At 49.2% G+C, this 25,627-nt stretch overlaps 2 protein-coding genes across 2 annotated transcripts; both read right to left on the bottom strand.

Moving 5' to 3' along the window:
- Positions 1-655: 655 nt before the first annotated feature.
- On the bottom strand, positions 656-24,083 carry LOC149358423 (neprilysin-1-like). Its single transcript, XM_089568835.1, has 4 exons — positions 24,024-24,083; positions 22,017-22,067; positions 7,140-7,232; positions 656-3,077 (listed from the first exon to the last, which is right to left on the bottom strand). Exons 3-4 carry the CDS (start codon positions 7,224-7,226, stop codon positions 1,005-1,007), a joined length of 2,160 nt encoding a protein of 719 aa, XP_089424961.1. The 5' UTR covers positions 7,227-7,232; positions 22,017-22,067; positions 24,024-24,083; the 3' UTR covers positions 656-1,004.
- Positions 18,963-21,078, bottom strand: LOC149358424 (neprilysin-1-like). Its single transcript, XM_089568834.1, has one exon. The coding sequence runs from the start codon at positions 20,930-20,932 to the stop codon at positions 19,049-19,051; it is 1,884 nt and encodes a 627-aa protein (XP_089424960.1). The 5' UTR covers positions 20,933-21,078; the 3' UTR covers positions 18,963-19,048.
- Positions 24,084-25,627: the final 1,544 nt, after the last annotated feature.

Raw genomic sequence — 25,627 nt, 5'->3', positions numbered from 1 at the left:
CACTCTGACGGCAGCCGTCAATCTGACATTGGAAGAGTTCTGCGCCCACATTTTACGTTGCATTGCACATAAAAAAGTTCAGAGAACGCCAATTACAGTTGCATGGACGACGCACTGAGTTATGGCCCGAAAAACAAACATCGGGGAAGAAAGCAAACGTGTATCAGTCATGACATAGCACAGTAAAGCTAAATCACAACAAGGTACAACGCAGAGCTAAGTCTATTACAGAATGGTTGTTGCGGAAGTCGTGATCCAAGCACAGCGGATGAAGTAACCGTGCCAGCAACCATGACGTTAGTTCACTGTGCGTCCGCAGCCAGCTTAAAAGAATTCAGAGGTAAATTGCTTAATCTAGCCTAGATCGAGTAGCCTACAATACGTTCCTGTACAGGCTCGAAAAGATGCCTAACATTATTTTACGTGATAACATTTTACCGCTGACCCAGGCGGAACCGTTCAAAAACAAAAATGATTAGCGGGACGTCCTCCCGATTCTGCTAACGGTCTTATCCCTTTCTTTAATAACGCGAATGACACTTTCTCAACTAAAATCTACTGCACTCCCGAGGATTGATCACGCTGTGACCTGTTCTGTAGTCATGACGGCCGAAAGTCAGGCTAGCACATTCACGACGCTGAGCATGAAGCACTGCAATGAACACTTGTCGAAAACTGTTCATGAAAATTGTCAGATATCTGGTATAAAAAAAAACGGTAAGCGGTAGAGCAGCGCATATTCTGACTGAACTCCACCCGCTCTGTCTGTGCGCGCGCTAATTCCGTACAGCACACCAGATGCACCACTGCTAAGGACAGCGGAGCGACGCGCCATAGAGCGGACTTGCAGACAACTTAGTCATCCGAGGGTCGGTTTCCGAACTGCAAAAACGTGAACAATAGGGCGGCGTTAAGAGAAACAGTTTGTGCAAAAACATAGGCGCACACTAAACGATGACGCAAAAGCAGGAAAAGCACATATACGGCGCCGAAAAAAAAAAACATCACTCAAAGAACGTGCATTTGTTCTTCGGGTTCATCGCGTCTTTGGAGCCGCAGCGAAATGCGGCGGCGAATATGGGCAAGTGACGCAGCGGCACATTGCACTCGTCGCCGTTGCTCTCCATAGCGCACGTCATGAGGCAGTACGTCATGAAGAACAATTGGTCGTCGTTGTAGGTCTCGAGCCCCTCCAGCGTCATCACGTCAGATTTACTCCACATACGGATAGCCTTGCGGTACGCCCGAAAGGAGGCGTGCACGGCCAGCTGTCTCGAGAACAACGGACTCACGTACGTGCTCGACGGCGGGTGCGGTGTTGAGGCGGCGCTGGCGTTACTGGGCGGCTGCGCTCCGGAGGAGGTGATGCCCAGGTCGCACCTGATACGCTTGTTGTACTCGTCGCGTCCCACATTCCACCAGCTGTCCTCCGCGCCTTTCTCGTCGTAAAGGATGCCACGTTCGTCGAACGACCGGACCATAGATGCCGCCAGGGTCGTTGCCATGGAGCCATATGCCATTGCGAACGTACCGTCATCGTACAGCAAAGGAGGTTCGAGAGCGCCGATGCCCATGGACACGGTGTTGTAGTAGTAGCTGTAACGGCTCGCCACGTTGCCTCTACCTAGCCGTTTCGAATATATGCTGACGAAGTCTTCACTAGCCAGGATCTTTCGGATCGCCTTGGTCCCGTTAACAATGTTGTCCATGAACGAGTCGACGGCGTCGGGGAAGTTCTTGTACAGCGCGGCCAGGCTGTAGCTCGAAAAGAAGCGGCTGTCGGGCAGCACGTCTCTCCAGATGCTGTCCAGCTTTGCGAGAGACTTTTTCTTTACGACTGCGTCAATCCACGAGGTGTTTGCGAACTCGGACTTTAATTGTTCTTGCAAAACGTTGAAGTAGTTGTCTATTGTATCCCGAAATGTCTTGCTGAACCGCTCGTGGATGTGCCTAGCAGACACAACCAGGCCGAAGGTGGTTTCCGCGTGCGAGAAGCAACTTAGCGCCCTGATGGTCTGGAGCGTACTCGCATCGCCCCCGTAGCGCAATTCTGGTTTACCGATAGCCTGCCAGAGGTACAGGCGAATGAACACCCACGAGACAGTCACCCGGAACCAGGTTGGTGGCGTATTTTCGAGCAAGTTATGGAGGCGCGAAAGTAGCGCCGGGTGCTCGATTAGCACGACATCATCTTGGCTCCATGTCAACTGAGGACGGTAAATCTCGTTGAGGTATTCCCACCACTGGTCTTTATCGGACGTCGTAAGAGCGTCGATTTCTTTCAGCGTCTGTTTTTGCTCGTCTCTGGCGTCTGGAGTGAATGTCATAACATGGTCGATCATGAACTTTAAATATTCTTTCAGCTGCGTGAGGCCACTTTGTGGTGGTTTCACTCCCAGGTACTCGCAGTGCTGCTTGACGAGGGCAGTGAACTGCTCCATCGTAGGATTTTGCCACTTGGGTCGCCAATCTCCACGCATCATGTACAGAGACTTGGGCCGATTCCGGTAAGGGGGCATGGCACGCAGGTTGAAGAGCAAGTTGATGTTCCAGTTCACAGTCAAGTTGATCAATATCATCAGTGGGGGCACGCCGGTATCCGGCCACTCTTCGGGCCAAGTAAGGCCCACCTCTCTCTTGAATCTCTTGAACTTCTCAGCCTCCCTCTTAACAAAATCTTCGGTGAGCTTAGCCATGCATCTTTGGAAATGGCGTTGCGCCATGGGGACTGGAGCCCGCTCGGGATCTCCCTGTAGTTCCTCGAGAGCGATGTATAGGGAGCGGTTCAGGATTCGCTCGATCATGGAACGCTCCTTCCCGACTGGCTTCCAGGAGCCGCACACGAAGCTGTAGAAGTTGGTGCACGGCTTGACCGCAGTGTTCATGGCGCTCTTCAACTCTGCAGCGTGCTTCATGCATCCTTCAGTATCGCAGACTTGTAGGCTATAAGCAGACCTTACGAATCTCACATACGCTAGTACGCCCAAGACCAATATACCCGCTGTAAACGCTGCCACTAAGACGGCAAGCTTCGTCTTCGGTTGGGAACGTCCTGCAACTGCAGCTTCGGAAGACACCTGGAGGAAAAAAAATAAATAAGGCAGAAGAATGACTATGGGGAAGAAAGCAACGGAAGTGTGCCGCGCGAATGTGCTGTCACAGAAGCGAATCCATAGTAACACAAATGCAAACTGAACGTTCGAAATGCTGCCCGAGTAAAGTGGAAGGTTCACAGTAAAGTTTACACGGGATTTTTTGAAGGTGAAAGACTTATGGCTCATGAGAGTCGAGGGCAGAATATGTCATGCTTTCAAGAATCCATAGCCAATCCAGAATCCAATCCAAAGCGGCACGATCTGTCAATTAAAAAAGGTAAGGAAAGAAAATTTTGTTCATGGCGGGAATCGAACCCGGGCCTGCGGCGAGCGGAACGCGAACGATTTCACCGCCCCACGACGGTTCGACGTTTGCAGCTGAATAAACTCGCGTCTAGTGAATGCAGAGCTGTGTTAGAAGCGTTCATGAGTACTTATGGGCATATAAGTTACAGATGCCGCAATTTACTGAGTACAAAAGCACGTTTCCGGTAAATTTACTTATTTCTTGGCGTGTCGTAGTGCCATCATGCGGCATTTGCTAACCGCCCCCCCCCCCCCTCCCCCACGCAATGTACGATGATGGGCGCAGGAAATGGCGCCATAATGCAAGCACAAATGTTTTCGCATTACCTCAGGTAAGTTTTTGTCGAACAAGATGTTTATATGTTACTTTTGAAGGCGTCATTCAATTCGGTCTCCAGATTGAAAAAACTCGCAGCCCAGGGGGCAGGAGTTACGAAACACTCTTCGTTTGTATTATTAACAGCCGTTTTTACAGGGTGGTTAATCTTACCGCCGGACCACCAGCTGCCTGTACTCCGGCTGCCGCGTTGGCTTCGGGCGGCTGCAATGGGAAATAACAAGGCGCGTGTTTCCAGATTAAAAAAGAGTGAAACGCTGGGCGAGTTGGTTCGTGTTGAAACAAAAAAAAAGAAAACAGCGAAAAAAAACGAGACGCAAAGCTAGAAGAACGCACGCACGCACGCACATGTCCTCTGTCGCCGGTGCCAGTGGTTGCGCCTGTGCCCTCTTCTGGTCCTGTGCCACATGAAAAGCCCTCACTAAGTGAACAAAGGAGGGAAGAACCTCAGGTTTTCCCTCCCTTGTTCAATTTGCGTGTATCAAGAACCATCTGCCCACCTTCTCGGTAAGCTTTGAAGGAAGCATGGAAATATCGAGGTCCTTCTATCCATGGTTCACTTCCATCATGGTTCCCTTGTTCACTTTGCGCGTATCAAGAACCCTCTGCAAACCTTCTCGGGACGCTTTGAAGGAAGCATGGTAATATCGAGGTCCTTCTATCCATGATTCACTTCCATCATGGTTCCCTTGTTCACTTTGCGCGTATCAAGAACCCTCTGCCCACCTTCTCGGGACGCTTTGAAGGAAGCATGGTAATATCGATGTCCTTCTATCATGGTTCCCTTGTTCGCTTTGCGCGTATCAAGGACCCTCTGCCCACCTTCTCGGGACGCTTTGAAGGAAGCATGGTAATATTGATGTCCTTCTATCCATGGTTCACTTCCATCCTGGTTCCCTTGTTCACTTTGCGCGTATCAAGAACCCTCTGCCCACCTTCTCGGGACGCTTTGAAGGAAGCATGGTAATATTGATGTTCTTCTATCCATGGTTCACTTCCATCATGGTTCCCTTGTTCACTTTGCGCGTATCAAGAACCCTCTGCCCACCTTCTCGGGACGCTTTGAAGGAAGCATGGTAATATTGATGTCCTTCTATCCATGGTTCACTTCCATCATGGTTCCGTTGTTCACTTTGCGCGTATCAAGAACCCTCTGCCCACCTTCTCGGGACGCTTTGAAGGAAGCATGGTAATATTGATGTCCTTCTATCCATGGTTCACTTCCATCATGGTTCCCTTGTTCATTTCGTGTGTATCAAGAACCCTCTGCCCACCTTCTCGGGACGCTTTCAAGGTTGGTTTATTGGTTTATTATGGTTTAACGTCCCAAAGCAACTCAGGCTATGAGGAACGCCGTAGTGAGGGGCTCCGGAAATTTCGAACACCTGGGGTTCCTTAACGTGCACTGACTTCGCACAGTACACGGGCCTCAAAATTTCGCCTCTATCGAAATTCGGCCGCCTCGGCCGGGATCGAACCCGCGGCTTCCAGGTCAGCAGCCGAGCGCCGTAACCACTGAGCCATCGCGTATCGGGGTCCTTCTATCCATGGCTCACTTCCGTCATGGTTCCCTCGTTAACTTTGTGTGTATCAAGAACCATCTGCCCACCTTCTCCCTACCATGGATGGAAGGACCTCGATATTTCCGCCGCCGTGGTGGCTCAGCGGTTATGGTGCTCGGCTGCTGACCCGAAAGACGCGGGTTCGATCCCGGCCGCGGCGGTTGCATTTCGATAGAGGCGAAACCTGTGTACCGTGCGATGTGCACGTTAAAGAACCCCAGGTGGTCGAAATTTCCGGAGCCCTTCACTACGGCGTCTCTCATAGCCTCAGTCGCTTTGGGACGTTAAACCCCATAAACCAAACCAAACCAAACTTCGATATTTCCGTGCTTCCTTCCAAGCTTCCCGCGATGTTTTGTAGGCGAATGTAGCCCTATCCGGAAACTGCCTCGTCGTTAACATATACAGGAGCAGTGTAGCGCACTGAGAACAGCATTTCTGGGAACCACCTTCGGTTGCTAGACTTAAACGAATCTTTTGTTTAAACTTTACGTCGAGTATTACCAATTTGTCACATATTTAATTCACTGCTGCCTTCTGATCTCAAGTCGTATATACGTTGCCTTGATTGAATATTTTTTTTTCGCTGCCTATGTTTTTCGTGAGCTCCGCGGAGTATAGAGCTTTGCTATTGATAGCGTTTTTATGCTTGCGTATGTGGCAGTCCAGCTAGGGCTCCTTGATAGCAGTACTCTATAAATAGAGTAATAGACACTGGTCAACACTGTCAACACAGACAAATCACTAAGGTAGCACCATTTCACCCGCTACTGCGATAGCTTTGGGCCTAGGCGCCAAACTTAACTGGAACACGGAAACTAAATGGCCGACGGCATAACATAGAATGCATTCTTTGTATAGTGTCAATCAGCTTGAAAAAATTAGGCGTCGGATAACACGCTGCGTCTAAAGCTCCGGTTACATCTTGCGATGATTGTAACCTAAATTTTTTTTTATTATTCTATGGCAAACAGTGACTTGCTTCCAGCCATCTAGCGAAACGTAGTGCCCATAAAGGATGCTTTATGTTTAGTACTTCCGGAATTAAATCACGAAAGCCCTTGTCTCAAGCAACGCGACATAGAGCAGATTACCAAAACCAAACAACAACTCTGCTCTATCAGCGATTATAGATCGCAGCCATCGGCATCCTACTATGAAAGCGAAAAATTCACCTTTAAAAGGCCAGAGACATGAAACTTCGAAGGCCAGCAAGGAATATTATTTATTTCCTCAAGGTGTAGGGGTGCATTTCAACTACTTCTAATGAGAGGCTTTGCGTGAAACAAAATTTTAAAAATATTTTTCACTACTGGCAGGCAAGAGCAGCTTATCGATCAGCATGAAAATGAACTTATAGTAACGTTTCATCCGAGCCCAACCAAATATCACGCAGTTTCTGTGAACATATGTCAACATACGATGACGCGGTACCTGGGACGCTGCTTTCCGGCTCGTGGTACAGGCCCAAAGCGACTCAGGCTATGAGGGACGCTGTAGTGAAGGGCTCCGGAAATTGCGGCCGGAGCCCTTCACTACGGCGCCCCTCAAAGCCCGAGTCCCTTTTGGATGTTAAACCTTCTCCCGAGTCCGATACTGAGCCCACGTCACCACCGACGCTACGGCTGGTCGAATGCGACGTCACGCAGGCACCGCGAGCAGTCCCTGACCGAAGCAGCAGCATAGGATAAATGAGAGTGTCTTGGTATTTAACTATCCGCGCTGCCCTCGGGATGCCCGAGCTGATTTCCATAATTCGAACAAAAATCTTAGGCTAAAAAGCGCTTAAACTTTCGCATCTGTACCATTTAATTCGCAAAAAAAAAAAAAGACGCCCACCTGGCCCACCTTCGCACCATCAGAGTCCGGGGCTTCCTTGGATTCTTTCGGCTTGCCGTGTTTGTCCTGCTTTCCATGCTTCTCCATGCCTTTCTGCGCTCCCAAGAAGAAGAAAAAAAAGGGCAAAGGTGTATATATAGTGAAAGCTTGAATAACTGGCGCAGTAATGTTTTTCATCTTAAAGATCACTGCCGCGATTGTGGGAAAGAAAATGATAAAAAGAAACAGAAAAAGTGCCGCCCTTTGGTCGCAAAAACTAAAATTTTGTTTAGACACCGGAATGAAATGACCAGGGAGATTATGGAAGCTTATTTCATACGGAAGAAAGAATCACAGTGTATCAGCCAGCCTTCTTTGGCATTAGTTGACAAAGAAGTATCGTTTTTAGATAATTCGTGACTTGTTTCATTTGGGTTCTCAGGGGTGCCTTTGTTCGGAGTTCACCACGTGGCATATGGTGCGATTGTTCATCTTGATTCTGTTAGACCAATGCTCTTTGCTCTATTTGTTCACGTGATTATGATGTGTATATGATTTCTCTTTTCAATAAAAAATTCAGTTTCGAGTCAGCGCTCGTCTTTGTGTCCTCTTGCTTCGTCTGTCGTCTTGTTCGCGCTGTTCCCTCCCACGACGTAATATTACAAACTCGCCCAGCTATCCATCCTCCTTTTTCAATATGATTGCTTTCAGCTGCCATTCTCGGCAATCGCAGCCGAACATCACCTTTAAGTCCCGGCAGGTTGAGGACGAAATTACCGCAGAAATTTCCGTCCAAACTGCACTCATGTACCGAGCAAAAAAAAAAACACGCCCTGACCTGTATTAAAGCGAAAGCCTTTAATGCCTCATACTGTCGTGAAGAAGACGTGTTAGCAAATGTGTCCGCGTTTCGGATGCATGCCTTATATGGGCATATGCCAGTCAATAGTCAATCGATACTTAACCGGGTGCAATCGGAAGACATCGGAATTTGATATAAAGGTAGGTTGGTTTGGTTGGTTTATGGGGTTTAACGTCCCAAAGCGACTGAGGCTATGAGAAACGCCGTAGTGGAGGGCTCCGGAAATTTCGACCACCTGGGGTGCGCCGACATCGCACAGTACACGGGCCTCTAGAATTTCTCCCCCAAAGAAATTCAACTGCCGCGGCCGGGATCGAACCTGCGTCTTTCGGGTCAGCAGCCGAGCACCATAACCACTGAGCCACCGCGCCGGTATAAAGGGATTTCATGATTATATCGTTGTACTTAATGACTAAATGAATAATTGGTTATTAGTAGTTAAGAAGTGGCATGTTGGACTGTGCTCTGCGCCTGTACCTTAACAACACTAATTAATCAGGTTAGGTTTAGGTTATAGGGTTTAACGTCCCAAAGCGACTAAGGCTTGAGAGACGCCGTAGTGGAGGGCTCCGGAAATTTCGACCACCTGGGGTTCTTTAACGTGCACTGACATCGCACAGTACACGGGCCTCTAGAATTTCTCCTCCAAAGAAATTCGACCGCCGCGGCCGGGATCGAACCCGCGTTTTTCGGGTCAGCAGCCGAGCACCATAACCACTGAGCCACCGCGGCGGACTAATTAATCAGTGTACTAGTTAAGGTCACGTTAACTATCATTAACCATACATTAATTCGTATCACGAAATGTGAAAGTCATGTTTAACTATCATTAACCATCATTAATAGTTAGACGTTTCTATACGTTTCATAGACATTGTGTCGAACATTCTAGAGAGTTCCATCACTTGACAAGTGAGTGACATGACATGATGGGTGGCATTAGATCAATGGTAAAGACCAATCAGCCTAATTAACATTTCTAGTCAGACCACAAAACTAAATAAAACCGAGTAGGTAATTGGCCTATTTGGGGAATCCAACCAGGGTCTCTGGAGTGCGAGACGCGCACGCTAACCACTCCGCCATGCCACCTCGATGGTTTGGAATTAACAAAGGCGCGTCTAGCTAATACGGCGTCTTCGTTCCCTCCCATCTTCCTCCCTTCCCTTAAGGCGAGGTTCAGGTGTCCACCGAGATAAGCGAGAGAGATACATTTCCTTCCCTCAAAAACCAATTTACCGGCGAGCAAGGCGTACAGCCGAATGGGCGATGGCGTTCTGTGGACCCCCTGACAGCGTTGCGAGACGCTGTCGCGTTCCACTCTTAGAGGCGAAGCATAACATCTTAACCACACATCAGTGACACAAGCAGCAACACTGCGCTTAAGGCTTTCGCCTCACCGCACTTAGATCAACAAAGTGCCCCCCTGAATTTTTCGTCCCGACGCCCTCGCGAAGTTTGAAGCTGCCGCCTCGGACCACTGGACGCCTTGGTCTGCAAGACCAACGCTCCAAATAAACCCACAGTGTTTCGAACTGGTACTGATACCAGTGCGCCTACCTATAGCCTGTCGGCATTGCTGCGACCGGCGCACTGACGACGCATGCGTTGCACTGACCTCGCAACTGACTGCAACTGTAAGTTGACGCACCCATAGCAGATGGCGCTAATTAAAATGCTTTCATAGCGACTGCGAGAGAGAACACATGGTAACGCCTAGCCCACTGACACAAAGGAGGAACCCGTAAATCATTAGCCCGTACAAAATTTTTCGAAAGACGGAAGCTCAATTTCGCGAGAATCTAATCATAAAGCTATCACCTGAAGGGTCATGTGAGTACTTTCCTGTTAGACCTGGGTATAACCCTCCTCCCTCACAGAAAAAAAAAAAAAGATTTTTGAGGAAAGGAAATGCGCGGTAATTGTTCACCTTGGTGGACACCCGAACCGTGAAGTGAGGGAAGGGAAGAGTGAGAGAAGAAATGGAGAAAGAGGTGCCATAGTTGGTCATCTCCGGAATAATTTCGACCACCTGCGGATCTTTAACGTGCACTGACATCCTACAGCACACGGACGCCTTTTATGTTTTGCTTCCATCAAAATGCGGCCGGGTTCGACCCCGGGAACTCCTCAGCAGCCGAGAGCGCTTACCAGTGAGCCACCGCGGCGGGTCAAAAACACCACCGCCACGTGCCTCAAAGCACGATTGAGGTGTCCACTGACCCAGGAAGCCAGCTATGCGCCTTTTCCTTCCTCAAAACCAACAGAGTCTAAAGCTTCCGCTGGTTTTGAGAAAAAGAAATGCGCATAACTGCTCCAACTTGTGGGTGGACGCCATCGCCTACTCACTGGGCGATTGATGTGTCCACTGACCCAGTGAGCAGTAGTAGTAAGTGGTTTTAATAAAACATAATAAACGGAAGGAAAAGATTTTTGCTAGCCCCGGCATCTGCTATCGCTGCGGGAAGCACCTGAGCTAGGACAGCGGAAATAAAGGATAGCAGGCAGTGTGTAGGAGTGAAATGAAAGGGGGTGAAGGGATAGTTAATTAGAAAGGATAGGGGAGAGGTCTACTGTAATAAATCTATTTAAATATTAACACATGACCAAATGACCCAGTTACACTTGCTCCTCAGAGGCTTAGTAAGATGCACACCTCTAAAGCCCGGAGAATGCGGTTAGAAGTGATTTCCCACTAAAAATCATATTTGGCACTACAAAATCATCTTAAATCTTGCACATGGCCTGGCCAACTCCGATTCAAAAAGAGAAAACATGAGCATCTACCAACCGCCAGTATATTCTAGGCACTATAGGCATAGGATGTGCTTTTCCGAATACCAACTCTATCGCATTGCGTAGAATGACGGCAATCCCGCTGATTGCTTACTCTCTTCGCGTTCAAGACTGATTTCTAAACGCAAAGTGTGAAGCGAATAAGTAATCAAAATCAACATCACAATTACGATTAGCAGACACACAGCTAGAGAGAATGGCAGGAGAAAAAAAATGGCAGCTGATTTAGCGTGGTGAGGCAAAATGCGAATTAGGTGCGCTAACATTTATTTTTTTTTTGTTCACCTCGGTTTCGATTCAAGGCTCGGTTTTCAATAACAAAGAACGGCGAAGTCGGACTTAAGTGTATGGCGCGAGAGCGTTCATGTATTAATGCCTATATACGCGGAATTGGTCATTCAGGACATTCATAGATCCCTGGGAGTGTTGGTACCACTCCTGGGCACAGCTGTGCAGCTGTTAAGGGAAGCGCCACTGCCCTGCGATGGCAGCTGCTGCGACCGGTAGGGCTTGTGAGACCCAAGTTGTTCTTCCCAAGCAACCTCAGGGTCACGAAGATATGCTTCGGACAGGTAAAAATCAGGGAAATCTGAGATTGGAGGTTTCAGTGCTCGCGCGCTAAAATATCGCCCTGCTCCAGTGAATGGCACCTACGGTCCTGTCTCTCTCCCGTGTCACCACCAGCCTGAGAACAAGCAGGTTAGCGAACCAGGCCGAAACGGACATGCTTTTCAGGCGTGCCTTTAGGGTATCGCCATGGGCGGAGCAGGTTTTATAGAGTAGAAAATGGCGCCAATTACAAGAGGAATAAATTTAATTGTTACCTCTATGAAACCCACTCCAACCCGAGAAACACACATTCCTCGCAAAACACATTCCTAGTAGCCGTTCCGGTACACGTCAGCGCTGAGTTTGCCCCGCTGATCGAGAACATCGACATAAAGGGCTCATGCGCAGACCGAACTTGTTGAGAGTAATTAGCAGTGCACGCAGAAAGCGACGTGCGTCATTAGCGCAAGTGAGGGCGTTCGCCCTATGAACTCGGTCGTAGTACCTTGGGTCTCATGGGATGAGGCTTAGGGGGGCGCTTGTGCCTTCTAGGCGATGCAGGCGACACAGGCGAAGCAGGCGACACAGGCGACACAGGCGAAGCAGGCGAAGCGGGTGACATAGCTGACGCAGGCAAGTTGCTCGCCATGCCGCCGCGGCTCCTCTCGCGTGCTTAAGAGGAGGCGTTAAAACTTCAGAGCAGCTTGTGAACTCTTGGTGCGGTCGAGGGCCCTGAAAGGCTGCGGTGATCGAGGCAACGCAGTCGTCTCGGGATCGGTAGAATCGCGGCACGCGCTCGTCACGCACGGCTCGCGGAACTTCTTCTTCTCCTGATAGCGATGGCTTTGCAGCTCGTCTGCTCGTCTTCTTCTAGAGGTTGGCATTCAGCAGGAAAGAGTGGAAATGCCTTAACCGGCTGCTGCACTTGAGGACACGTTTCGATGGGGGCGAGATTGTAAAACATGCCCCTGTGCTGTGCGATGTTACGCGCATGTTAAAGAACAACAGGTGGTCGGAATTCATTCGGAGCCCTCCACTGACGGTGCCTCTATCTTTCCTCTGAATTTCTATGGAGGCGAAATTCTGGAGGCCCGTGTACTGTGCGATGTAGTGCACGTTAAGGAACCCCAGGTGGCCGAAATTTCCAGAGCCCTCCACTACGGTGTCCCTCTTAGCCTGAGTTGCTTTCACTCCCTCCATCATCCCTTTTCTCGGCGTTTCGGTTGAGGCATCCGAGAGCTTTCTTCGGCTTGGCATGGTCAGCGGTGTCAGAACACAGCTAATTAGCTGGCTGGTTAACTAATATTCAACAATGCCCTTTTTGACTATAACTGTTAGGCTTCTTAATTACTGAGAGGCGTGTAGCCCACTGTAACTAATACCCATATCAGTGTTTAGAATTTTGAAAACACGGTTAAACATATGCTTGGCTCCATCGCGCCACAATAAATGCGCTTTCGAGAAGCTTGCAGGCAACGCATCCTCCCCAGTGCACTAACTCGTCGAAGTAGCCAAATTTGTTGGGCCTCTGCACCGAGGGCAAACGCGTTTTCGAAATTCTAAAAAATCACATGGATAATAATTACGGTTCGCTACACGCCTCTCAATAATTAAGGAGCCTAACAGTAATAGTTAAAAGTTTTACTGTTCAATATTAGTTAACCAGCCTGTTAGTTCGCAAGTCTTGGCTGTATTCTTACAGCGCCGACATAGCTATGCCGAAAAAAAACGCTCTTATAATTTGAAACGCTCATTTGCCAGAAATAGTGTAAAGCCTTACGTGAAACACCCTGTATACGCTTGCCCCATTTATTTTATATTAAGTACGCATTTTTGATCAGGTGGCATATTGATTTTCGCGGCTAAAAAGAAGGAACCTTCACATGCGTCTCGAGGTTTTTCACTGATAAATTGTCCAGAGAGGGAACCTAAGCGTATTTGACGCCTGTGGCATCACAGGGGACACTAGGTTGCGTCATACTGCACACTACGTGCTTTCAATGTCACCGAGCGCTTAGAAACACCTCCAGTTGCGTCACGACGGCCTGCTATCTGCAATCCACCGGTCTCCACTTCTGTAGCCTCTTTTAGTCTTCATTTCTAGTCTCTCGTACCTATGAGGCAAGACTTCGTCGAACACCAAGAAATTCGTGCACGTAGGCAAGCCTCGTTGCATCACGTGATCTGTGACACCTGCTACTTGTTCATACGCTGTCCTCCCTGCGCGCTGTACTTTGACGGTTGCTTCAAGTGCACGGAGTTTTTCCTCGCGTGGGTGCTGCCGACGGATACGCCTCTGCGCTCCACCAGGAATCCGCCTTTTCACAAGGCCGCTTTGCGCATGCGCGCCTCTTCTCCTCCAGTTCCACTGCTTGAATACCAAAACCTCCAGCTCCCACTGCGCATGAGCAGTTCATGTTAGTGAAAGGCGCATGCGACAGATGGCGGCAGTTGTCAAACACGTGCCACTTCGGTTTGATTGGTTTATGGGGTTTAACGTCCCAAAGCGACTCAGGCTATGAGAGACGCCGTAGTGAAGGGCTCCGGAAATTTCGACCACCTGGGGTTCTTTAACGTGCACTGACATCGCACAGTACACGGGCCTCTAGAATTTCTCCTCCAAAGAAATTCAATCGCCGCGGCCAGGATCGAACCCGCGTCTTTCCGGTCAGCAGCAGAGCACCGTAACCACACGCCACTTCGCAGGCGCAGATGGCTCCTCACGTAACCAGGTCGTGCCCAAGGAGGATATATAGAATTGGTCGTGCCTCCGTCTCCGACGAGCGCTTGCTTTCAGCCAGTAGCAGGGTTAAACGAGGGGCGACATTAATAAAAGGCACGAGCCATTCCTTCTCCTTCATGTGCACCGTCAGGTTTCCAGGCTAAAATTCTTTTATATGCTGTATAACAACAGATCCGGTTTGCCATGTGACACCTACATTCTTGTTGCACCCCATAGATGTAGTACAATGAACTATGCCAAGGTAATCCGCCTCTATTTCGCCAGGACAAAACTTCATTAGAATTCCTACTTTCCAATCACAACGTATCAGTGGAACTGTTTGCCGTCATTTATTGTTGAGCCTACCAATGAAAAAAATTTTGCTGAATTGTTACTACAGCATATGTAACCCTCTCCTGCTTGGGCAGCATTGCTGTCTGCAGTATTTGTAAATAAATAAAAAAGAGATCCTTTTCGCGCCTTAACTGCCTTGGTCAAAAGTCCTCGGACTACGTGCTTTCCTGTAGAGCTAATAGCTGGGCTGTTCTTAAAACTTTAAACCCCTGAAAAGGTGCTGACTAGAGTTCTGCTTGTCCTGCAGGCTGTGGCCTGTGTACTTCTAACCAAAGCTGTACGTATGCTCGAGGAAGCGGTGGATGCCAGCGATTTAATAGTCACGCCGTTTGCGGAACAAGGAAAAAAAATGGAAGGGATACTTAAACTCCGCCTTGATGATAGGACGCAATAGCGTAGTAGGTTAATTCTCATATATGCAGAAGGTCATTCTCTACTTTAGATTCATAGATCCCTGGGAGTCCTCATACCACTCCTGGCGCAGTGGTGCAGCGGTTACGCGATGCGCCACTGCCCTGCGATGGCCGAGTGGACTAAGGCGTAAGCCAATTCCTCGCTCCGCGCCGGCATTCATTCCAATCCTGCTCGGAGAGAACGGAAAGTTTTTTCCCCCGTATACGAACGCATTCCTGAGCGAAATTTCGACGTCATATTCGGCGCTGGTTTCGGAGAGAACTTCTCTTAGAGTTTGATACAATGTTTGGCCAAAAAAGATTGCCAAGAATGGCAGGTAAAATAATTTCGTGCTTAAAATTGGCGGTCTGTCTCTGGGCCAAGTGCGGAGTCGAGCGTGAAGTCTTCACTGGCGTAAGATTAATGGAAAACCGCAGAGATCGCCAAGCCTGTATTTGGCATGTTCGACGAGTGTAATCGCATATTACACGCCATTGCGCCTTTCCATGACGCGTGCTACGCGTAAGCTTCATGCGTCACTTTCGCCAGATTACAATTTCCCGTTGCCACTGAACCTTGAGATGAGAACAAGGCTCCCTCTTCTTTCACAAGCGTACAATGTTGGCTGCCGTTTTTACTCGCCATGGCGGTCAGGTGACCTTGGTCACGATTCAGGACACAAAGGGCTGCACTTTTCACCTCTATCTCGCTGCCCTCTCGTTATCAACATCACCATACATAGGTATACGACTGGATCCCCTTATTATGCATAGTTAACCATCATGACTTTCTTGAGTATGCGCCTACGTATTCGCATTTGGCATGTTCTATGACCACGAAAACTTTCTCCTCATCCTAGTACGGCACAGGCGCTTGGGAAAGATGTATAAATGCGCTTGTGGGGCGAAAAGGAGTTTATTGGCAGCGTTTCAGACGTCGGTGCATGGTGTAAGAAAAGTGAATGAGCCTATCTGAAACAGTGGTGCTTGCGCGACTCTTACTGGCCTTATAATCCTCCGTTTGTCTTTTTTCGTTTGTCGAGAATTATTCATGAAAATTGTCAGATATCGGGTATAAAAACAAACAAGAAGCGGTACAACAGCGCAGATTCTGAGAGAACGCCACCTTCGCTGTCTGTGTGTGCGTTAATTCGGTACAGCACACCAGATGCACCATTGCTAAGGGCAGCGGAGCGACGCGCCACAGTGCGCACTGGCAGACAACTTAAGTCATTCGAGTGTCGGCTTCCGAATTGCGACAACGTGAACAATACTAGGCATAGGTAAAAACCAGATGTATGCGATAAGAAACAGAGGGCAATGTCATCAGCAATATGGATAAGATAGTTAAAGTAGCTGAAGAGTTCTACGCAAATCTATACAGTATCGATTGCAATCAGAATGTTACTGAGAGAGGCAGTAGAGCACAGCAATGGGACATCCCGCCAGTAATGAAGGAGGAAGTAAAGAAAGCCTTAGCAGCAATGCAGAAGGGGAAAGCAGCTGCTGAGGATCAGATAACAGCAGATTTGTTGAAGGATGAAGGAGATATTGTGCTCGAAAAACTAACCACCCTGTATACGCAATGCTTTGTGACCTCGAGTGTACTGTTGAGAACGGGGCCGCAAGCCCACCGCTGGAACCAGTGTTAAAGATGGGGCTTCTATCCCACCGCTGGAACCAGAGTTGAAGACGGAGGGGTCCTGGAGATGACTAACTCGTTTAGCTCTGCAGGTACCGTCTCCCAATGACGATGTCGGACTGCGTTATCGAGGAAACTGTATAGAAGGGTTTATTCTACATATTTACAGATGAGAATCGAATCGAAAGCGAATGCAAAAGCTCACACAACAACATTCCGTTAAATACGGTTCGCGTTCCCCAGATCCCTGACTGGGGAACTTGGTTCGAATAACGTTGACCAATCGGATGGGCCATTGATGACGCTGGCGGTACCACCCACGGCACGGGGCGGTGCTGAAGCCCTCCCGCTCTCTCACAGCTCGGGGGATGAGAAGGGGAAGACAGTCATCAAACACAGATGCGTCACCTTGACCACTGCCGCAAGTTTTCTGTGCGTTGCCTCCGTGGGAAAGCAGAATCCCGCAGTCTTCTCGCAGGTGGTTGAACCTTCTCGAACTCCCCCGCCGGATGGCCGAAGCACGAGACCCCTTCGACACAGCGTCTTTCAATTAGCAGCCTCGCTCAGCGTGACCTTGCGTAGCATCATCCCGTTCGGTGACCCGAAGACCGACTCGGCCAACGTATACCGCTGCTTCCGCCGTGCTGCTGCTGTGGCAAACTCTCGCCGCATCTTTGCCTAACGACGACACTCGTCTGACAGTAATTTCTCCCAGGCCCGTGGGAGACGGCCTCCTTCGATCGGTTCGGAGGTTCGGTGATTTGGAGTGCAACAGCCCCGGCCGTCGTCGTCTATGCTTCTGCCGCCGGCGCCAGGCCTCGTCATATCCCTTGCTTTGCGATGAGTCACACCCGGCTCTCAGGACCACGTTGTCCACTCTTAACAGTACCTAGAGCTTGGAAAAACGCTAACATTATCTTAATCCATAAGAAAGGAGACCTTAAGGGCTTGAAGAATTACAGGCCGATCAGCTTATTGTCTGTTGCCTACAAGATATTTACTAAGGTAATCGCTAATAGGGTCAGGAAAACCTTAAACTTCAATCAACCAAATGATCAGGCAGGCTTTCGTAAAGGATACTCGACAATAGACCATATTCGCGCAATCAGGTGATAGATAAATGTGCAGAATATAACCAGCCCCTATATATAGCGTTCATCGCTTACGAGAAAGCATTTGACTGAGTAGAAACCTCAGCAGTCATGCAGGCATTGCGGAATCACGGTGTAGAAGAGTGTTATGTGAAAATATTGGAAGATATTTATAACGATTGCACAGCTACCATAGTTCTCCATAAAGTCGGCAATAAAATTCCAATAAAGAAAGGTGTTAGGCAGGGAGACACAATCTCGCCCACGCTATTCACTGCCTGTTTACACGAGGTATTCCGGGGACTGAAATGGGAACAGTTGGGGATAAGAGTTAATGGAGAATGCCTAAGCAATTTGCGATTTGCTGATGACATTGCCTTGCTAAGTCACTCAGGACATGAGCTGCAAAGTATGATCAATGAATTAGACGGGCAGAGCAGAACAGTGGGGCTAAAAATTAACATGCTGAAAACCAAGGTAATATTAAACAGTTCAGCAAGAGAGCAGCAGTTCGCAATTAGTGGCCCGGTGCTGGAGGTAGTAAGAGAATATGTCTATTTACGACAGGTAGTGACAGCTGATCAGGATCATGAGGGGGAAATAACTAGAAGAATAAGAATGGGGTGGAGCGCATATGGCAGGTTCTCTCAGATCATGAATGGCAGTTTACCAATATCCCTCAAGAGAAAAGTTGTATTTTACCGGTACTCGCCTATGGGGCAGAAACGTGGAGGCTAACAAAGAGGGTTCAGCTTAAGTTAAGGACAACGCAGCGAGCAATGGAAAGAAAAATGATAGGTGTAACGTTAAGAGATCGGAAAAGGGCGGAGTGCACGGGTGAGGGAACAAACGCGGGTTAATGGCATCTTAGTTGAAATCAAGAGGAAGAAATGGGCTTGGGCAGGGCATGTAATGCGAAGGCAAGATAACCGCTGGTCCTTAAGGGTAACGGGGTTGATTCCAAGAGAAGGCAAGCGCAGGAGGGGGCGGCAGAAAGTTATTGGTTTATTGGGGTTTAACGTCCCAAAGCAAATCAGGCTATGAGGGACGCCGTAGTGAAGAGCTCTGGAAATTTCGACCACCTGGGTTTCTTTAACGTGCACTAACATAACATCGCACAGTACATGGGCCTCTAGAATTTCGCCTTCATCGAAATTCAGCCGCCGCGGCCGGGATCGAACTTGCGTCTCGGGTCAGCAGTCGAGCGCCGTAACCACTGAGCCACCGCGGCGGGGCGGCAGAAAGTTAGGTGAGCGGATGAGATTAAGAAATTTGCGGGAATACGGTGGCCGCAACTGGCAAAGGAAAGGGTTAATTGGAGAGACATGGGAGAGGTCCTTGCCCTGCAGTGGGCGTAGTCAGGCTGATGATGATGATGATGAACAATATGGAGAAGTTAAGAGAAACAGTGCAGCAATAGGGCGACGTTAAGAGAAACAGTTAATGCAAAGACATAGGCGCACACTAAACGGTGACGCAAAAGCAGGAAAAGCACATATATGGCGCCGAAAAATAAAAAACATCACTCAAAGAATGTCCATTTGTCCTTCGGGTTCATCGCGTCTTTGGAGCCGCAGCGAAATGTGGCGGCGAATATGGGCAAGTGACGCAGCGGCACATTGCACTCGTCGCCGTTGCTCTCCACAGCGCACGTCATGAGGCAGTACGTCATGAAGAACACTTGGTCGTCAGTGTAAGCCTCGAGCCCCTCCAGCTTCATCACGTCCGATTTACTCCACATACGGATAGCCTTGCGGTACGCCCGAAAGGAGGCGTGCACGGCCAGCTGTCTCGAGAACAACGGACTCACGTACGTGCTCGACGAAGGCTGCGGTGTTGAGGCGGCGCTGGCGTTACTGGGCGGCTGCACTCCGGAGGAGGTGATGCCCAGGTCGCACCTGATACGCTTGTTGTACTCGTCGCGTCCCACATTCCACCAGCTGTCCTCCGCGCCTTTCTCGTCGTAAAGGATGCCGCGTTCGTCGAACGACCGGACCATAGATGCCGCCAGGGTCGTTGCCATGGAGCCATATGCCATTGCGAACGTACCGTCATCGTACAGCAAAGGAGGTTCGAGAGCGCCGATGCCCATGGACACGGCGTTGTAGTAGTAGCTGTAACGGCTCGCCACGTTGCCTCTACCTAGCCGTTTGGAGTATATGCTGACGAAGTCTTCACTAGCCAGGATCTTTCGGACCGCCTTGGTCCCGTTAACGATGTTGTCCATGAACGAGTCGACGGCGTCAGGGAAGTTCTTGTACAGCGCGGCCAGGCTGTAGCGCGAAAAGAAGCGGCTGTCGGGCAGCACGTCTCTCCAGATGCTGTCCAGCTTTGCGAGAGACTTTTTCTTTACGACTGCGTCAATCCACGAGGTGTTTGCGAACTCGGACTTTAATTGTTCTTGCAAAACGTCGAAGTAGTTGTTTATTGTACCCCGCAAAGTCTTGCTGAACCGCTCGTAGATGTGCCTGGCAGACACAACCAGCCCGAAAGTGGCCTCCGCGTGCGAGAAGCAATTTAGCGCCCTGATGGTCTGGAGCGTACTCGCATCGGCCTCGTAGCGCAATTCTGGTTTGTCGATAGCCTGCCACAAGTACAGGCGAATGAACGCCCACGAGACAGTCATCCGGAGCCAGGTTGCCGGCGTAGTTTCGAGCAAGTTATGGAGGCGTGAAAGTAGCTCCGGGTGCTCGATTAACACGACATCATCTTGACTCCATGTCAACTGAGGACGGTAAATCTCGTTGAGGTATTCCCACCACTGTTCTTTATCGGACTTAGTAAGAGCGCCAATTTGTTTCAGCGTCTGTTTTTGCTCGTCTCTGGAGTCTGGAGTGAATTTCGTCATAATTTGGTCGATCATGGACTTTAAATATTCTTTCAGCTGCGAGAGGCCACTTTGTGGTGGTTCCACTCCCAGGTACTCGCAGTGCTGCTTGACGAGGGCAGTGAACTGCTCCACCGTACGGGTTTGCCACGTGGGTCGCCAGTCTCCACGCCTTATGTACAGAGACTTGGGCCGACTCCGGTAAGGGGGCATGGCGCGCAGTTTGAAGAGCAAGTTGATGTCCCAGTTCACAGTCAAGTTGATCAGGATCATCAGCGGGGGCACACCGGTATCCGGCCACTCTTCGGGCCAAGTAAGGCCCACCTCTCTCTTGAATCTCTTGAATTTCTCAGTCTCGCTCTTAACAAAATCCGCGGTGCGCTTAGCCATGCATCTTTGGAAATGACGTTGCGCCATGGGGACTGGAGCCTGCTTGGGATCTCCCTGCAGTTCCTCGAGAGCGATGTATAGGGAGCGGTTCAGGATTCGCTCGATCATGGAACGCTCCTTCCAGATTGGCTTCCAGGAGCCGCATACGAAGCTGTAGAAGTTGGTGCACGGTTTGACCGCAGTGTTCATGGCGCTCTTCAACTCCTCGGCGTGCCTTATGCATCCTTCGGTATCGCAGACTCCTACTTGGTAAGCAAACCTGACCAATCTCACAAACCCTAGTGCGCCGAAGAGCAATATAGCCGCTGTAAACGCTGCCACTAAGACGGCAAGCTTCCTCTTCGGTCGGGAACGTCCTGCAACTGCAGCTTCGGAAGACACCTGGGCGAAAAAAAATAAATAAGGAAGAATGACTATGGGGAAGAAAGCAACGGAAGTGTGCCGCGCGAATGTGCTGTCACAGAAGCGAATCCATAGTAACACAAATGCAAACTGAACGTTCGCAATGCTGCCCGAGAAAAAGTGGAAGGTTCGCAGTAAAGTTTACACGGGATTTTTTAAAGGTGAAAGCCTTTTATGGCTCATGAGAGTCGAGGGCAGGATATGTCATGCTTTCAAGAATCCATAGCCAATCCAGAATCCAATCCAAAGCGGCACGATCTGTCAATTAAAAAAAATTTAAAAAATTTGGTCAAGTCAGGAGTCGAACCCGAGCCTGCGGCGAGTGGAACACGGACGATTCCACCGCCCCACGACGGTTCGACGTTTGCAGCTGAATAAACTCGCGTCTAGTGAACGCAGAGTTGTTTGCAAGCGTGCATGAGTAATTACGGACGTTTGCAGCTGAATAAACGCGCGTCTAGTGAATGCAGAGTTGTCTTAGAAGGGTACAGAAGAAATTATGAGCATATAAATTACAGATGCCGTAATTTACCGAGTACAAAAGTACGTTTCGGGTAAATTTACTTCTTCCTTGGTGTGTCGTAGCGCCATCAAGCGGCACCTGCTAACCGCCCCCCTTCCCCCCCCCCCCTCCCCTCCCTCTCGCAATGTACGACTGCTGGCGCAGGAGATGGCATCATAATGCAAGCACATATGTTTTCACATTACCTCACGTAAGTTTATGTCGAACAAGATGTTTATACGTTATTTTTCAGGACGTCATTCAATTCGGTCCCCTGATAAGAAAAACTCGCAGCCCAGGAGGCAGGAGTTACTAAGCACTCATCGCTTGTCTTAATAAGAGCCGTTTTTACAGTGTGGTTTATCTTACCGCCGGACCTCCAGCTGCCTGTACTCCGGCTGCCGCGCTGGCTTCGGGCGGCTGCAACGGGAATTAACAAGGCGCGTGTTTCCACATGAAAAAAAGATCGAGTGAAATGCTGGGCGAGTTGGTTCGTGTGTAAATAAAAAATAAAACAAAAAAAACGAGACGCAGAACCAGAGGAATGCACGCACGCACATGCCCTCTGTCGCCGGCGCCAGCGGTTTAGACTGTGCCCTCTTCTGGTCCTGTGCCACATGTAAAGACCTCACAAAGTGAACAAAGCCGAGCCCGGAGGTTCTCCGTCCCTTTTTCACTCTGTGTGCATCAAGAACCATCTGCCCACCTTCTCGGGAAGCTTTGAAGGAAGCATGGAAATATCGAGGTCCTTCTATCCATGGTTCACTTCCATCACGGTTCCCCTGTTCACTTTGTGTGTATCGAGAACCATCTGCCCACCTTCTCCCTACCATGGATGGAAGGACCTCGATATTTCCAAGCTTCCTTCAAAGCTTCCCGCGGCGTGCTGTAGGCGAAAGCAGCCCTAGCCAGAAACTGTCTCATTGTTAACATAGAGCGGAGCAGTGTAAAGCAATGGGAACAGCTTTTCTGGATACTGTCTTCGGTAGCTAAATTTAAATAAATGTTTTTATTTAAACTTTACGTACAGTATTACCCATTTGTCACATATTTAGTTCACTGTCGCCTTCTGTTCTCAAGTCGTATATACGTTGCCTTGATTGAATATTTTTTTTCGCTATGTTTTTCGTGAGCTCCGCGGAGTATAGAGTTTTGCTATTAGCGTTTTTATGCTTGCGTATTTGGCAGTCCTGCTAGGGCTCCTTGACAGCAGTACTCTATTTATAGAATAACAGACACTGGTCAACACTGTCAACGCAGACATCACTAGGTTAGCACCCTTTGACCCGCTACTGCGATAGCTTTAGCGTGGGCCTAGGCGCCAAACATAACTGGAACACGGAAACTAAATGGCCAACGGCGTAACATAGAAGGCATTCTTTGCATAGTGTTAATCAGCTTGGAAAAATCAGGCGTCGGAGTCAACGCTGCGTCTAAAGCTCCGGTTACAGCTTGCGATGACAGCAACCTAATTTTTTTTTTTATTCTATGGGAAACAGTGGCTTGCTTCCAACCACCTAGTGAAACGTATTGCCCAGAAAAGAGGCTTTACGTTTAAAGCCTGAGTCTCAAGTAACGCGACATAGAGCAAATTACGAAAACCAAACATCAACTGTGCTCTATCAGCGATTATAGTTCGCAGCCATCGGCATCCTACTATGAAAGCGAAAAATTCACCTTTAAAAGACCGGAGACATGAAACTTCAACGGCCAGCAAGTAATATTATTTCTTTCCTCAGCGTGTAGGGGTGCATTTCAACTACTTATAATAAGAGGCTTTGCGTGAAACAAAATTTTAAAATTATTTTTCACTACTGGCAGGCAAGAGCAGCTTATCGATCAGCATGAAAATGAACTTATAGTAACGTCTCATCCGAGCCCAACAAAACATCACGCAGTTTCTGTGAACGTATTTCAACATACGCGGTATTTGGGACGCTGCTTTCCGGCTCGTGGTACAGGCGCGAACAAATCAACTTCTAGTTTAGTTTATAGGGGTTTAACGTCCCAAAGCGACTCAGGCTCTGAAGGACGCCGTAGTGAAGGGCTCCGGTCGAAATTTCCGGAGCCCTTCACTACGGCGTCTCTCATAGCCTGAGCTGCTTTGAGACGTTAAACCTTCTCCCGAGTCAGATACTGAGCCCACATCACTACAGATGTTGCGGCTGGTTAATGTGACGTCACGCAGGCGTCGCGAGCAGTCCCTGACCGAAGCAGCAACTTAAGATAAAGGGGAGTGTCTTGGTAATTAACTATCCGCGCTGCGCTCGGGCTGTCTGAGCTGATTTCCATAATGCCAGCAAAAATATTCGGCTAAAAAGAGCTTAAACAAAACTTCGCGTCTGCACCATTTAATTCGAAAATAAAGACGCCCACCTTGCCCACTTTCGCACCATCAGAGCCCGGGGCTTCCTTGGATTCTTTCGGCTTGCCGTGTTTGTCCTGCTTTCCATGCTTCTCCATGCTTTTCTGCTCTCCCAAGAAGAAGAAAAAAAGAGAAGAAAAGGTGAACATATAGCGAAAGCTTGAACAACTGACGCAGTAATGTTTTTCAATGTGATTTGCTTTCAGCTGTCATTCTCGGCAATCTCTGTCGAACATCACCTTAAAGTACCGGCAGCCTGACGACGAAATGACTGCTGAAATTGCCGTCCAAACTGCACATATATACCAAGCAAAAAAACAAAAAAATTGGCGGGGACATGGCTTTGGTTAAGCCTGGTAGGTTGCGAAAGCGAGCGCAGCGCCCCTAACGGAAGGAACGCGGCGCGCCGCGTCTAAAGACGGAACGCAGTGCGCCGCGTCTACAGGTCACGCGTGGCTACCGGCCGCCGCTGCGCGACGACTCGACTTGGTAGCCCATCTCTCACCCTGGTATGACGTCAGAGGTCATTCTAAAGGTCAAACGTGGCGACCGGCCGCCGCTACGCGAAAGGCCGTTGTCACAGAAGTGGCGGCAGCCTGTAAATTACTTTTGTTTGTATAAAACTGATGCGTCCGCATTTCTTTGTATGTGTCTCGGGAAGAGCAAGAATGCATGCACGTTTTTTTTTCAGTTATGTAGACAACCCCTCGCATTGCGAAAGCGGAGGCGGCTCAAAGTCGTCCCCGATACTGCCGGAGTCTGGAGCTGACCATTAGCGGCAAAGTTGCGGCCTACGTGACTGCCTTTTTGGTTGTGTTTTACTTTTTTGAGTTTCCAAGGTCACCGAATCGAGAGTCGAAGCCTGGGGCTTCTTTTTAGTTGTGCGTTAATTTTTTCCTCCTCCAAGATGGCGGCCATGCAGAGGCAAAGTGTAGGTGCTCTCGTTGCGCTTTTTGGTGTTTTGTTTTTTCGACGCCGACGCTGTGGCGCCGCGAGTGCTCGCTCGCTAGCGCCCGAGGGCTTTAAAAGGGGGCCGTATGGAAACGAACTTGAGTCCGCTCGTCGGTGGAAACGCTTCCGCCGCGAACTCCCGGGTCTCCGAGCCGCCGCACCGCATCCTCGAAACCGCAAGCTGCCCTGGACGGGCGTCGCCTTCGGGGGCCGCACTGACTGCGTTTTTGTGGATGGACTGCAGCCGCGCTTCCCGGTTGACTGTATGTTTGTTCACCTTCCGACTTTTGATCGACTGTATCTAATTGGCCTCTCACTTGTGTTCTGACCTGTGTCGAAATATTCAATGTATAACTTAATTCAGTGTGTATACTGTTATGTGCTTTCCGCAATTGTTTTGTAGAATGTAAATTACGTGTCTGTGAAAGCTGCCGCATTGTTCAATCGAAGCTATAAACGTTGTTTTGTTGTTGTTACCTCTTAAACACGCCTCGGTCTCAGTCACTGCATTTGCTTACCGGCTACGCCGGGCATCAAACGGCCACCCCCTCATTGTCCGGACTCGGTGATGATGTCGACTAGTCGCCGAACCCGTGACAGCCGTTCATGAGCGTAGTATTCCTTCGCAATAAAACACGCCTTAACCTGCATTCGTCTCGACGCC

Source organism: Amblyomma mixtum, chromosome 2 (genome assembly GCF_055824585.1).
Source record: "Amblyomma mixtum isolate Tamu chromosome 2, ASM5582458v1, whole genome shotgun sequence".
NCBI classification, from domain to species: Eukaryota; Metazoa; Arthropoda; class Arachnida; order Ixodida; family Ixodidae; genus Amblyomma; species Amblyomma mixtum.
This window is presented reverse-complemented; position numbering and strand designations above follow the sequence as displayed.

Coding starts and splice junctions, on each gene's coding strand:
- LOC149358423 (XM_089568835.1), bottom strand. CDS start 7,226: ATGGAGAAGCATGGAAAGCAGGACAAACACGGCAAGCCGAAAGAATCC. Junction 3,078..7,139: donor ATGGTGCGAAGGTGGGCCAG/GTGGGCGTCTTT, acceptor TTTTTCCTCCAG/GTGTCTTCCGAAGCTGCAGT.
- LOC149358424 (XM_089568834.1), bottom strand. CDS start 20,932: ATGAACACTGCGGTCAAACCGTGCACCAACTTCTACAGCTTCGTATGC.